A 15,984-nucleotide genomic window follows, 5' to 3' on the forward strand; every position below is an offset into this window, starting at 1 on the left:
AAAAAATAAATAATACATTTTTGAAATTATTTATTTATGAAATCAATAATTTCAAAATATTCAATGTAATTTAAATAAATGCATAATTATTTTAAATTGTTAAAGTATTATTGAATTATCAAATAAGGTTGTATAAAATAAAAATATTGAATAATGATTAGCAAATTCTGATTTTTTTTAATTTAAATGAAGAATTTCAATAAAAAAAAAAAAAAAATCCCTTAATACTATAAACATTAAAGTCCCAACAATATTTACTTGTCGAGTAGATAATAATTGTTGTTGTAAATAATTTATTTGAATATCTTTTTGATCAGATGTTTGTAAACTAGCTTTCATCATTCCTATTTCATTTTTATAAGCTTCTAGTTCACATTTAAGATGGTCATTTTCGTCCTGCATCAAAAAATATAAGTTTTTAAATAAGTTCAACAAAATAATAAGTAATTATTTCTATTGACCTGTAACTGTATAGGGTCTGTTTTGGTTTTGGTCTTTTTTATATTACTTTCATCATCAGAAAGATCCATTTCATCTCCACCAATTATTTCATCTTCATCATCTATACCCAGCTTGGATAGGGCCTAAATTGTTTAAATAGTGAACTAAATTATTGAATTAAATTTATTTTGTTATATAAGTACTGGTATATATTTATATACTTTATTTGTAGCAGGTACATTACAAATTTAAGGTAAAATAAATAACGCGCGATCCCTAATGTTCACATCAATCATAAAAAACTCAATGTAAACAAATTTAAATATAATACCTACCTAAATTATTTGGTACATTACAAATTCCTGTTAGTTATACTCTTAAAATATTACAGCACAGTCAACATTGACATGCAAACAAACATTAAAGCATGCAGTGATACAAATAATAATTATATTGTATTTGTTAATTTCTTCTCAACAAAATAATATTATTGAATTGTAACAAAATTATAAAACAAAATAATTGCAAGAAGAATTTTGTGTTAACATATAAGCATTATTATTTAAGTAAATTATAGTAATACTTTGGTACAGTTTTATTACAATAGTCTTTACTATATTTAATAGATAAGCAATCTATCAGGAAGGTTACTAAATTAAGCAAAAGCCATTATTGTTTGTTTGTTTCTGTTAGCATAAAACCTACCATTGCCTGCTTCTTCCATGTCTCAATGTTCTTTCGCTGCGCCTTTGTGAAATGATCCCAAACCTTCTTGTGCGATGCAGAAGTAAACACTTTCTCGATCTGGGTGACTTTATACAAGGACAATAACACAGGCAGTTAACAATAACGTTTAAAAAAAAAAAATTTCAGATATGTTTTGATTTTTAGAGTAAAATACATTATGCAATAAAATAAAAATTAATTTTTGTGTGAAAGTTGATAAGTAATTTATCAATTATTAATTTCAAAATTAAAAGAGTCAAAAAATAAATTAGATTCATTTTTTTATACAAATAACATACCACTATGAAATTTCAAGAAATAATTTTTGTAAAACATTTTTATATATATGTTACTGGAAAAGATGACATTCAGTCAGTGTTGACAATGACTAGTCAATAACGATAATGCTTGATTTAGTAAGGAATTAATGTCAATAACTAGTCATTGATGACAATTCCTAATAAAAGAAGGCATTGATGATAACGCATTTCATTTAAATCCATTTTTAAACAGATTGTTGAAAAAATGAACAATGTTATTACACGTGACTATGTGAATAGTGATACTTCAATGCACAAACAGTACTGTACAGTCACTTGTGGGATGTAACCATAACGATACAAATTTAATTATAAGTTATAAGCTATAAAAACAGGATATACCATATTATATACCAATAAGTAAAAGTATAGATAGCTATGTTCTATAATCAGATCGATCACCGATAAAGCGAGGTGTTGATATTTTTTTCGATTCAAATTTATAACATTGCCTTATATAATACGAAAATCTAGATAAAACTACAAAATATCCAACATCGCCAAACCTTTCCAGTCCTTGTCAATAATGACTAGGATATAACGACGATTCCTGAATTTCCATCTTTTCTGGTAACATATATATATATAATTTGTTATTCAGTCATAAAAGTTAAATCTTATAACTATTTAAATGTAAATGTTCAATAAACGAGAATCTAAAAGAATAATAAATTACTCGCGTATTCAGTAAAATGTAATTTCCCTAGTATAAAAGAATACAAGTTTCAGGGGCTAAATTTGATTACTCAATAAATAATTAAATAATTAAAAACCATACCATAGTTAAAACCTGCAGCCCACAACAGACTTACCTTTTTTAAATGGGAAGTAAAATAATAGTTTCTGAAATATAAATAACATATTCAAATTGTATTACAATGGAATACAATAATGTAATTCCAATGTTCAAAAACCTTTATCCAATTTATTGATACATGTTATTTTACGTCTTAATAAAATTAGTATATTTATACTCATCATATTTTACATCATATATAAGTACTATATTTTTTTCTTCAGTCATAAGCAATACTAACCTTGACAAACGCACAATATAAAATCATAATATTTGAAAAGTGAACCTTGAATATTTAAAGCTAAACCAAATCATAAAATAAAAACCAAATACCTGAATCTAAATTATTATATAAAAAAAAGAAATTATGAAACCTGTCATGCACTAAAAAATAGCTTTTATAGTAATTATATTTTGTTTTTTCACATATTACAGGCTATGTTATTTACTTTTTCTTCCTGTGTTCTGCCTTGCCATCAGTTGTTATTCTAACAAGGCAATGGTTAGAAGTTTCCTTATAACCAAAATATACTAATAAGTATTTTATTGAAATAATTTACTTACATTGCAATAAAATTGCTTGCATACGACGTTTAGTGAGGTCTTTGAGATTTTGCAGTTCTTCTTCAAATTGATTTTTTTCCGATAATAAACGGCGTACATGGGAATTGGTTGATTGAATAATTGAGTAAAATATATTAACATTACGTTTATTACAGTCACCTCGTTCTAACCAAGTAATCACTACTTGTACAGCATTTAAAAACGATGTATCAGCTATAAAATAATAGTTTATAAACATATGTAATAATAAATTATAAAATAAAATAGATTATAAAATATTCACCCTTAATTTCTTCACTAACAGATAAAGCTTTAGCTTCAGTGAAATGTGGTATTAAAGGAGGTGATGGAGGTGGATTTGAACGAGTTTGTTGCTGACGCCTTTCTTCACGCATCAAGTGTCTTTTCTTCATTTCCCATTCATATTGATCATCACGAGCTTGAGCATAATCTACATGTAAACGTGATGCAGATATCAGTTCTTGTCCTTTCATCACTAATCGATAACCTAAACATAATATTTATTAACTATTATTATAAGTTATATTAAGAATTAAAATGTGTTGCAATTTCTTTGAAATTCTCATAATGCACTAATAAGGAAATCATTAAATATTTTTGCTCATAAATAACATGTGGAAAATAATAATCAATTATATCACTCAAATATAAAACCTAAATTATTAAATTACCTGAAAGTTCTAATGCAAGATTAACAGAACATTCATTCTCAAAACGTATATGACAAAATTTCCTATTGCTTAAACGAATTGTTAATATTTCTCCATAATTAGTAAAAATTGATTTCATTATATCTTCTGTAATGCTATCGGGTAAACCTCCAACAAAAATTGTTCGGCAACCAGGAGGCTTTTCTCTAGAAGTTGGTGCAGGAGCATTGGAAGGAGGTGGGTACAATGTGCACTGTTCTAGTTGAATAATACGTTTGTCTGTCTGAATAACATTAGAGTCTGGTGCTCTAGGAGTTGTATGATTTACAATCATTGAGGGTGGTGTTAGCATTCCACCCATGACACCATACTAGAAAAATCGATTAGAAATCAATAATATGATACAAGGAATGTGTAGGTACTAACTTGTCCCATAAACATGGCAGAGTCCATAACATTCATAGGATTTATTAAATTAAATGGATTGAATGGAGGCATTAATTCATTCCACAAAGGAGATGTTCTAACTGGTACTGGTGGTTTATTCGAAGAAATATTTGCATCAATAGGTAAATCTATTAAAGGTGATGGTTTATCTCCATGTATATCGGTAAACTGTATTTCACTAAATGTAGTATATCAAAAATGAATTACATTTGATTTATATATTATAATTAAGTTGTAAGCTAAGTACAAACCCTCTTTGATTTCTGACTCGTTCAACCATTCGTTCCCAATGATCTTCAGAATTATTTATTTGGGTATCAGGTTGATCCCAACGTCCTCTTTTGATTTCATTGACTCTATTACGTTCATCTGAACTTGTAGATTCAGAAATTTTTCTACGAAAAATTGTATCATCTGTGTCCATTCATGAATAAAAAAAAACATCAATAAATATATTATTAAATTCGTATAATAATGAAGCAAAAAACCGTACAATAAGAAGCCATTTTTCATCCCACCACATCAAGTGTATGAAAAATAGATAAACAATTAAATTTATTAAAGGTCTTAAAAGACAACAAGATCTGTGAGAAAAGAATCATAGATATTAAAGAATATTTAAAAAAAAATAAAGCCGTTCTATCGGAACGTAATCACAAAAAAAATAATTTAATCAATAATTTAGTTCATATATAATTTGAGGAATCATTTCTTTATAAATAAATTTTACCCCTTGCTGTCTATATCAAAATGTACTATCTTGCTATTTGTTAGCCATGGAAGAACAAGAAATTAAAATTTGATAAAAAAATTTATCATACATCAACAAAAATGTTTATGATAAGTTTTATTTGCGGTCACATCAAAGATCATTCGAAAACATAATCTATGGTCAGATCACAGAATAAGTTAGATTAGAATGGACACTCTCGGTACAGATTGTTCAGACATTTTCTACCTACATTGGGTAAGACCAATCATCTATAAAAATGTATTTCTGTTTGTGGTGATACCGCAGACTAAATGAAATGATATTGTTGGTCATTGATAGTAGCAAATTGCTGCTGCGTGACCAGTCCATAGAGTAATATAAATTACTCTATGGGCCAGTCACAGTTTTCCAATTACATAATCATACTGGATTGAAGGCACGTCAATACAGCTCTGAAACGTTATTTGTTTTGCTATTGATTCAAGGACGTTACTTGAAATTTAGATAAAAATTTGAATTTCAAGAGGTTATAGAAAAAAAGGATCCCGTTCAGCTGATCGGATTGCATTTATAAAGTTTTGAACAATATTTTCTAAGTCATTTGGACTTACAAGTCAAGTTTTTAAAATAATTTTGCAGAATTTTTCTCAGTTCATAATATCATAAATTAATTTTGTTAGGGAAAGTCTTAAAGATATATGTATATTTGACATCCTTTACAATTTGTCAGATATTTATTTCTTGAACAAATATTTCTATGTTCATAATAGATTATATAGGTCTTAATCAAAAACCCAAAAAACAAAAATAATTAATTTATATTTTTATTACTTCATACGATACGATCGATGTGACCTCCGATACGACCTCCTCCCCAAATATCATAAAACAAAACGAAAAAAAAAATTATAATATATGTCAATAGTGCTCGACTTGACAAAATTAAAGAAGGGGTACACTATTTACTTGAAAAAAAAGAGTATCCCCAAAACTTGTTAAGCGTTATAATTATAACGCAATAATGGTAGGGGGACCCTTAAATTTCTGAAAGTTAGTGGGGTACTCCGTCCCTTTGCGTCCCCCTTCAAATTGAGTACTGTATGTTAAGCAATGATAAAAATTAGAATTTTTCTACAACATTTGTAAAAAAATCGGGATATTGACGTTCCGCTTTATTGTAAAGTGGAATTCGGGACACTAAAAAAATCATTAGATACATTTTAAATAAATTAGATTAGTAGGTAATAAAATATTTTTATTTAAATCATTGTCATTACAGCTTGAGTTAGACTCTTTTTGACTTTTATAATACAATTCCTTTAAGTCTTAATATTAAAAGAAATATTAGCAATAATAAATAATAGCGAAATTACGGTTAGTGACCATAGTACTATCTAACGCATATTTTATATATTGGCTATGTAGTATACAAAAAAGATTAAATAGTTAAGTATCTATTCAATATTTTAATTTAATAGTTGACAAGTTAGGTATTTCTTATACATTTAATTCTATTCGACAAAATTAAACTAAAAAGATATCCGATTTTAGGTATTTACAAATATACGATACGATCAGTGGCGAATTCTTCAGACATGCTCAGCATGGGCCGCATGCTTAGAAATAAAAACGTTATTAATTAAAATACAAAAACTATTTTGTAATCAATAATATATTATGTATTTTAAAAAAATATAATGTATTACAATAATGTAATTTAATTCTATTATACTTTGTAACATTTAATGACAGAGCATGCGATAGATGTGTGCGCAAGCCACACAATGCTTTTTACCGCTGTAAAATACCAGTTATTCCGAGACCATCTCTACTAGCAGCCGCGGTATTTATTACCCAGGGCATGCTCATTCTGATGCGCTTCGTCAATGTCGTAATTTATGAAGTTTACGTGAACAAGTATACGACAATTTTTCTTCGTTTTATTTTATTTTGCTATTTTTTAATATTATTTAGCTAGTTAAATATTATTTAAGTAAGTGCTATTGTATATATATTAAATTAAAGTCTTATTAATAAATTAATACAAATTATTTATTAATTATAAATTAAATATAAGTGGAAAACATTATGATAAATGAGCATGCCCGTATCAGGTCAACATTCGCCACTGGGTATGATATAAATATTTTGCTACAAGTGGTTGTAAAAAAATCAGTACCTTTTTGTTCCGTTCGTTTGTAAAATGGGACACGGGACAAAAATTAAAAAACACATAAAAACCTAATATACGCGTTCCGTTGAGAAATGAAGCGGGACGCAGAACAAGTATATTATAAATCAGAAATGTCCCTCGCCAAATCGGAAAGTATCCGAACCCTAGGTTGTTCTATTATGCGGTTCATACCAAAGTATACCACTTAAAGCAGTGATATCTTAAATTTGTCCAGACTACTATCACGGAATATCATAACCATGCTACTAAAGTTCGTGTTCGTAGCGATCACGGCGTGAAGAATCCTCTACACCGTGGTAGTAATATAGGAACTAATTTAATTATTTGCAAAATTAGAATGTTTGATAGGAGTCATTGGGAATCCTTTTAAACGGTGACCACAGTAGTTTTTGAAGTCGTTAATGCTATACTTTACTGCTTGAAATATTTCAATTTCGAATTATTTTAATTGCTTAACGTTCATGTTCAGTTTCTATGATAATAATTTAACTAGTTATAGTTGTAATATTTGATTTATAAATACCATACCTGATCAGTACTGATGCACAATACATTTTAAATAAATATTTTTGTTCAAAGTTTTAATACTTTGTAAAAATGTTGTTTTCCTGGGAACGTATGATGGATATTTTAATCCATCACAGTATGAATAGTAGTTTTATGGAAACATTTAATCGTGCTGCTAGAAATGAAAAAGTAACTGTCTGTTCGCTAGATGATTATATCAGGTGCTTATTTTAAAATCTTTGTATTGAATCTTAATCAAATATATTTTGATTTCTGATTATAAACATTTTATCTTTATGACAGTGGTTGTTTGGGAAGATGGTTAGACAGTCCCGAGTTTGACATTAGTCTGAAAAGCTCTGCCAAATCTGAAAAGACTCGATTAGATGCTAATGAAGAATTCAAAAAGAATCGGCTGGATTTATGCTGCAAACTTTATACCAAAGCAGCTCAGTTTGCTCCACATCAAAGTTTAGAACTGGCATTATCATTTTCTAATCGTTCAGTTGTGTACATGAAATTAAAAAAATTTGAGGTATAATTGAAATGAAATTTAAAATTAGTATAAAAACACAACAAAATTTAAATTTTTCAGGACTGTGTGAAAGACATAAATGCTACATTAAAATTGTTAGAAAATACTAATAGTAGTGAAAAAGGAGTTGACAAAAATCAATTGACTGTAAAACTTATGAAACGTAAAATTGACTGTTTGATAGCTTTAAAGCAGTTTGTTGAAGCTCAAAATTGTTGGGAAAGTTTGTTGAAAATATCTAAAGATGATTTTAAAATAACTTTAGAGGGTATTTAGTCATAAATATTTTGTTGTATATTATTATTTATTCTAACTATGTACTTTGATATAGATGAATTTATTAAAAAGTGTAACATTTTATCTGATCACAAAAATAATGACTCAATTAAAGTTGATACTATAGAAGATATTGATGAAATTAATCAGCCCACAATGTTAACAGAAGATATTATTAAAAATTCATTGGAAAAAAGTAATATAACTCTTCCATTTCAGTCTTCCAAACTAAAACTATGGTAATTTTTTACATATTTATCAAAAGTATATAAAAACCTTAGTTAATAAAATTAAAATGTGAACACTAAAATAGTGGTCTATAATATTTGTATAGCTATTATTTATAAAAAAAATTGCTGGGTGAATTTGTGATAAAACTATTTGTTATATAACATTTGAATCATATATATATATATATGTGTATGTATATGAATTTAAATGTATTAGATTTTAATATATGCCCATATATTACAGTCTATGCTTGAATTTATCAATAATTTGGCTTACTAAAGATAATCATCAAAAATTTTTTTTCTATTACTATATAAATGCTAGTTAATTATTACCTATCCAATTTCTTTTTATAATTTTATTTCTTTTCTCCTACGGCCTTGATTAACTATGTTATTTTACTAAGAAGCATTTATAAAATAAAGAAATTATGGTACATTTAAATAATTCATAATTTAATGTCTATTTTTTGGATCATAAATTTTAATGTGGGAGGAGACTATAATGCCAAGCATCAAAGTTGGGGTTGTCCCTCAAATAATCCTCGTGGCTACGTTCTTCATACCTATGCAAGTGCAAAAAACTTAAATGTACTTGCCCCTCTTGACCCTACCTATTGGCCTTCTTCTCCTCGTGAAAATCCCGACATATTCGACATTTTTGTCACAAAAATTCCCTCCAGTCTACACTCTTCTGCTGTTAACCTCATGGATCTTAACTCTGACCACTCGTCAGTCCTATGCACACTCAACACCTTCCCGCTAACTCGCTCTGAGCCACCTAAACTATTTAATCCCTCTATCGACCGTTAAAAATTTCACAACCTCGTAAATCAAGGCATTAAGCTTAATGTTAAACATAAATCTACCAATAACATTGATTTAGCTATAAATAATTTGACAAATTTGATCCAGTCAGCGGCTTGGTCATCCAATTCACACACACATCATCCTTTAGATCAGACTTCAGTTCCTTTCGATATTTGTCTATTAATTGCAGATAAGAGGAGGGCTAGAGCCCTTTTCCAATGTTCTCACCTTCCCTCTCATAAACATAACTATAATAAATTCTCTAATTTCCTTAAAAAAATGTTGGCCAAACATAAAGCCTCTTTACTTGAAAAATTCTTGACAAATTTGTCTCCTAACGACGGCAGTCTTTGGAGAGCCACTAAAAGAACTTGTAAACTCAATTCTCTTAACGTACCAATTAAAAAATCAGATGGTTCCTTTGTCTGCACTGACTGGGAAAAAGTTAAATTATTTAAAGATTTTCTTCATGAGACATTTCAACCCCATCCTGAAATATTCTCTCTTGAAAATAATTTTGCTGTCGCTGAGTCTCTAAGTTCTCCTCTTCCTGTTTCTTGTCCTGTAAAACACTTTTCTCCAAGTGAAGTCAAATTTGTTATTGATAAGTACCCGCAGAAAAAATCTCCAGGTTTTGATCTCATCACAGGCAAAGTTGCCAGATGCTTACCAAAAAAAGCTATATTATACCTCACTCACATTTTTAATTCTATTTTAAGACTCTCATACTTTCCAATTTTATGGAAATTTTCAACTATTATTATGATTCCCAAGCCTAAGAAACCTTCGCATACTGTATCTTCCTTCCGTCCTATTAGTCTTCTGCCTTTTTTCGCAAAAATTCTGGAAAAATTGATCCTTAAGCGCATCTTACCTAGTATCTCAAACTCGGTTCTACCTGATACCCAATTTAGCTTCTGTTCTGCCCACTCTACCATCTACCAGGTATACAGAATTGTCGATGTCACCTCGTTCTCACTTGAAAAAAAACAGTATTGTACTTGTGCCTTTTTAGATTTTTCACAAGCGTTTGACAGGGTATGACACGATGGTCTTCTTGTCAAATGAAAAAAAATTTTGCACCTTGTTTTTTACCTAACCATTAAATCATACCTGTCAAACCGTTATTTTCAAATCAGATTCGGTAATGCACACTCATCTATATCCAATATTTCAGCTGGTGTTCTCCAAGGGGGTACACTCTCTCCAGTACTTAATAAAATTTATGTTGCTGATCAGCCTACCATACCAAACACTTTAGTTGCTGATTATGCAGGCGATAAGGCAATAATATCTATCAATTCAAATCCGGAAATAGCTTCATACAATCTTCAGAATCATCTAACCCTTATGGAAGACTGGTATACCAAGTGGCGATTTAAAATTAACCAGACAAAATCTATCCACACTACTTTCACACTTTGTCTCTCTCCATGACCCAAGGTATCTATATATGGCACTCAAATTCCTACTTCTTTCACTGTCAAATATTTAGGACTTACACTTGATCGCAGACTTACCTGGGCCCCTCACCTTAAATCTAAAAGACAAAATTTAAACCTATGGCTGTGCCTGTTAACAATTTTCTGTAATAACAATAAATACACAAACATTAAAACTAAACTTCTTATTTATAAATCTCTAATCAAGCCCATCTGGACATATGGCATACAGCTCTGGGGTAATGTAAAAAAATCTAATATCAACAAGATTCAAACTTTTCAAAATATTGCGCTAAGGAAATTACTTAATTCTCCACCTTATATCTCCAACCATTCTATACATCAAGACCTCAGGATGAATTCCGTCAAAGACGAAGCAAAACTATACTATAAGCGCTTCCACAGTAGGTTATCCAACCATCCTAACCCTCTTATAAAAAATCTAGCAATCCATTCAATTCCAGGTAATCCTGCTAGATGTCTTAAATGTAACTGGTGTCGTGACCTGCTAAATACAGGAATCCTAGAAAATCCCCTTGCTAAACTGAAACAAAATAGGTAGTGTCATCAATGAGTGGCTTCTTCCGTCATACTTTTCATGTTTTTATTACTCTTATCAAATTTACTTATTGTTCTATAGATTGTAAATATCTTGTAAAAAAAAAAAATAAATCGTAATATTTATCCAGAGTTACTACATATATTATTAGTGTTAAAATATTATAAAATGTTAATAAATAAAATTAATAATAGGAAAATTATTCATTTTAGCTACACAGAAGATAAAGGAAGGCATTTAGTTGCATCAGAAAAAATTAATTATGGTGAACTTCTTATATTTGAAAATCCATTTGCATTTGTGTTACTGCCAGACTATTATGATTCATTTTGTTATAACTGTTGTGTTCCACTACAATATTACTCAATCCCGTAAGTAGTGTACTTAAATTATGTTCGTATTTAAAGCATTTTGATTTAAATTAATCATTTCACAGTTGTAACTATTGTTGTACAATATTATTTTGTGGTGAAAAATGTCGTCAAGAATCTTGGGACTCATATCATCGTTGGGAATGTAAACAAGGGACATCGATTTTCAAAAGAATTGGTATTGCCCATCTTGCATTACGTCTAACATTTGAAACATTACATTCAAACCGCAAAAATGATAAAATATATAATCTTGTAACTCATATTGAAGATTTTAAATCACAGGCGTTATTCCAATTTAGTCTGGTAATTCATTTAATTAATTATATTAAGAAATAAAGTTGTACAGATTATTAATTTTTATTCACTAATTTCATGTAAAAATATTATATAAAGTTATTTTATGTAAAATACTACCAATAGTAAAATGTTAATTTTATTTTAGACTGCCACTCTTTTGCTTTTATTTTTGCAAAAAAAAACAGACTTTTTTCAAACCCACCCAGAGCTAGTTCCAGATTTGGTGGGTAATGAATTATTACAACACATGACACGATTAGTGTGCAATGGAAATGCTATTTCAACTCATATGTTGTCAGATTATGATTCTGAGTCTATAATTTCAATTATTGATGAATCACAACCACGTATTGGAACGGCCATATTTCCTACTTCAAGTTTGTTAAATCATTCATGTGATCCAAATATATTTTCAAGGTAAAATTGAAAATGACTATGCATGAATACATATTTTAATTCAAATAATCTTTCCAGTAATATACTTAAGTATGTGGTCATTAAAGCATCAAGGGATATTGAAAAAGGAGAAGAAGTAACTAATTGTTATGGTAACTAATGACATAATATTCATATAACATTTATAAATGAGTGTTTTTTTCTTAGGGCCTAATTTTCGACGCATGAAATTAGTTGAGAGACAAGCTATATTAAAATCGCAATATCATTTTGACTGTAAATGTTGTATTTGCATTGATCCACGTAAAGATAAGTTTTTTCAAATAGTTGAAGGACTTGTATGTCCATTGTGTAACACTGAGATTGAAGCAACTTTGTCAGATTTAGATATTAGTGACTCGGTTAATTGTAATTTGTGTCCTACTGAAAGATTTAGATCTATAGACATTAAACGGCGTTTAATCAAAGCAGAAAAAACCTATAATAAAGGTAAAAGTATAAATAAAAAATCAATAAAATTTTAATATTATTTTATTTATTTTCAATGAAATATGTATTCAATTGAGTTGTAATAATTATTAATTCTTAACAGTTAGAATAATTTTTTTGTGTTTTCATATTTGTTCTTTAAGTTGTTATATTTTGTATTAATAAAATAAACAAAGTACCTTTAGATAATAAAGGTAGAGATTTATTTTATGAAAGGTTTTTTTTAAAGGTATTCGTGTGTAATTTATCATTTTAGTGATTTTAATAATTTTTTTCTTACCAAATTAGGAATGAAACAACTTGAAGAAAATAATATTTTAAAAGCTGTTGATATTATCTCTGAAAGTTTACGACTTTACAGCCTGATCGTAAATAAAAAGAACTCAAATATTGCAAAATGTGAAGACAGTTTAGCAAAATGTTTTGCTATAATAGGTAAAGTAATTGTAATTAAAATATAACAACTTGTTATTTAATTTTTCTTTATTAATTTACAACAACTTGGTTTCATTGGTTATTGGATTTTTTTTGTTATGGTGGTTTGTTAGTTTTGTGTAACACCTTGGAGAGGCATTATTGTTTTTTACTGTATAAACATTAGTCCTCTTCAGAAAGCAGAACTGCTGATGACCAAATTTGAAATGAGGATTGTATGTTTTGACACAAAAGCCTTACTCAGTTTGGTTACAATATCCTCATGCTTTATTTATTATGTAAAAATATTGTTTGTGAAATGTAATACAAGTTTTTAATGCTACTCAAATATTTAATTTTATGTATGTTTTTTATAGAATATTTAGTTATATTATAATAACTAAAATAGTTATTTAATGAATTTGTCTTTTGTTAAATATTATTGAAGGTGACTTTGAGAACTGTTACTTGCATTTGAATAGACGTTTTAAAACAATAGAAGAATGCTATGGGAAAAATAGCTTAGAAGTTGCTTATGAATTGGAAAAAATATCAGATATAATGGTCAATAATATGGACATAAGACAAAACTGGTAACTCATTTAAATTTTTTTTATTAATTTATTTAAAAATTAAATGAGTTTGGATCCAATGACACATATATGTATATATAATTAATAAATTTAATATATATGTATATTTACTAATACATTTTCAAATAAATTAAATTTATTATTGTGTTCCTCATAGGTACTTCATTTCATATTATTTCTAAAGATTAATTAATTAAACATTTATTTAATTTGATTCTATTACTTTTAGTTAATTAAAATTAACTTTATGTTTTAAAATATTATTCATTGTTATAAATTCTTATCAATAATATTTTATAAAAATAGATGGTTATAGTATTTGATTTCATATAAATGTAAATTTAAAATACTTCAAATATTGTAAAATTATCTTGTTTATTGAATTTAATTATAGATAAAACTTTTATTGTTGAGCCATTTTAAATTGTTATTTCAAATTATTTTTAAAAAAATTCGAAAATATACTGAAGTATATGTTTAATTCTTTAAATCCCAAAAATTTGCATTTAAAATATAAAACTATAAAATATGCAAAAATATGAAAGATAAAAGTAGTAATATTTGATTTAATAGAACATGAATCAAATTTGTATCTAGGTCCGCATTAAATTAGATAAATAGAAAAAAATATGCAATTTTATAAATATCCGAGCTCTAGTTATAAGTTTATTAACAAATTTACAAAACGTATGCATTTTGAAAACATTTAAAATTTAAAATTTAAATTTATATCTTGAAATAAATAATAAAATTAACTAATCAGTGTATAACCGACCTCGAATGGTTGATTAATTGAATGTACCTATAATCAACAATTAGAAGGTTAACTGACACTTTACAACTATTCAGTATTGTTAATCACTATTTAATTAACTACTGTATAACTGGCCATTAATATATTTGTAATAATTCAATGTTGAAATTTCAAAAAAAAAAAAAAAATATTATATATTTGTATATATATTGTATGTATATTTAATAATTTTGTTATTTTGTTGGTTGAAAAAAAATCACATAAGTGTAACTTTAGGAGTTTAAATAACTGTTTAATTTAAATTAAATAACTATTAAATTATTATTATGTTTTATTTTAAACTTATATTTATTATAGTCAAAAAATAAGTACCTAGCTTTTGTTTGGTCAATTAGATATTTAAAGCCTAAAAGTTTCATTTTAAATACAACATTAACAATTGAATCATATAATTAATAGCTGCTTATAAAAATAATTGTAGCCATGGCCTATTTATTTGGGCTATTATAATTTGATTAGATATTTATTTTGATAAATTAGTAGTCATCATGGTATTATAAAAACAAAAAATTACTTTTATTCTTTTGGCTCATTATCATGGTAGATATCTTAATTTTGTGTTTTAATATGAGCTTGAATTTAATGTGAATAACTGATGAATTAATCTTCATTATAATTATTATCTCAATAACTTTTTGATTTATTTATTTTTATGAAATTCTTCTATTCCCCGAAATTAGCTCAATTAACTTTTATTAATAATCTACTTTCACATTAATGCATATTATATTAATAATTAATGATAAAAAGTATAAAATATTCAATTAGGTTGTACAGGTAGTGGTCAAATATTGAATAGTAATAATGATAAGAGGTTAATTTTTCACTTATGTACTGACACACATACTTAATAGTTAATTATATATTGTTTAATAATTGTATAAAAGTTTCAAATTCTTCTTTTGTTAAAAAATAAATACCTGATGAAAGACCTTGACATAAGGTCAACTTGTCGGTAAGTCACCTACAAGTTGTAAGCCATAATTTGTACAATCAATATTATACTAGTTATCAAAAATATTATTTTGAAATTTAACTATCAATTATCTTCACCATTATATCATTTTTTTGTAGGCGTTTAATTCAAAAAGCTTTAGTATTCGTTCGCCGATCAAAGGAAATATTCCATGCTAATTTATCGGCATGGGACATACCTTACAGTGAATCAGCTGTAGCGAATGTAAGGTGTAAAGAAAATCTATTACTTCAGTTTATGGAAGGTATACCTCAAGATCAAAGAATTAATTACAAAAATTAAGGTTACTATGAAAATATAAAAATGTATGTATTAATGTATTAATTATTATATCAGAAATTTGTACTAAACATTTTCAAAATAATCTAAGAAAAAATGTAATTGTATTTTTTGACAAAAAA

The 15,984-nt window shown here is 27.2% G+C and overlaps 2 protein-coding genes across 2 annotated transcripts; one reads left to right on the forward strand and one right to left on the reverse strand.

The window, feature by feature from the left end:
• Positions 1-213: 213 nt before the first annotated feature.
• On the reverse strand, positions 214-4,637 carry LOC112690667 (ecto-NOX disulfide-thiol exchanger 2; the record flags this gene model as incomplete). Its single annotated transcript, XM_025564719.1, has 9 exons — positions 4,459-4,637; positions 4,217-4,379; positions 3,945-4,143; positions 3,540-3,888; positions 3,131-3,355; positions 2,848-3,060; positions 1,147-1,253; positions 462-584; positions 214-396 (listed from the first exon to the last, which is right to left on the reverse strand). Coding segments are annotated over exons 1-9 (1,575 nt in total), but the record flags the coding sequence as incomplete, so codon positions are not given.
• A 2,465-nt stretch (positions 4,638-7,102) lies between these two features.
• LOC112690670 (SET and MYND domain-containing protein 4-like) lies at positions 7,103-15,909 on the forward strand. Its single transcript, XM_025564727.1, has 12 exons — positions 7,103-7,599; positions 7,682-7,913; positions 7,974-8,181; positions 8,245-8,428; positions 11,443-11,601; positions 11,667-11,907; positions 12,047-12,318; positions 12,376-12,449; positions 12,505-12,786; positions 13,075-13,221; positions 13,649-13,793; positions 15,682-15,909. Exons 1-12 carry the CDS (start codon positions 7,469-7,471, stop codon positions 15,863-15,865), a joined length of 2,259 nt encoding a protein of 752 aa, XP_025420512.1. The 5' UTR covers positions 7,103-7,468; the 3' UTR covers positions 15,866-15,909.
• Positions 15,910-15,984: the final 75 nt, after the last annotated feature.

The sequence above is a fragment of the Sipha flava genome, unplaced genomic scaffold, assembly GCF_003268045.1.
Source record: "Sipha flava isolate LNK unplaced genomic scaffold, YSA_version1 516_pilon_pilon, whole genome shotgun sequence".
Taxonomy (NCBI): domain Eukaryota; kingdom Metazoa; phylum Arthropoda; class Insecta; order Hemiptera; family Aphididae; genus Sipha; species Sipha flava.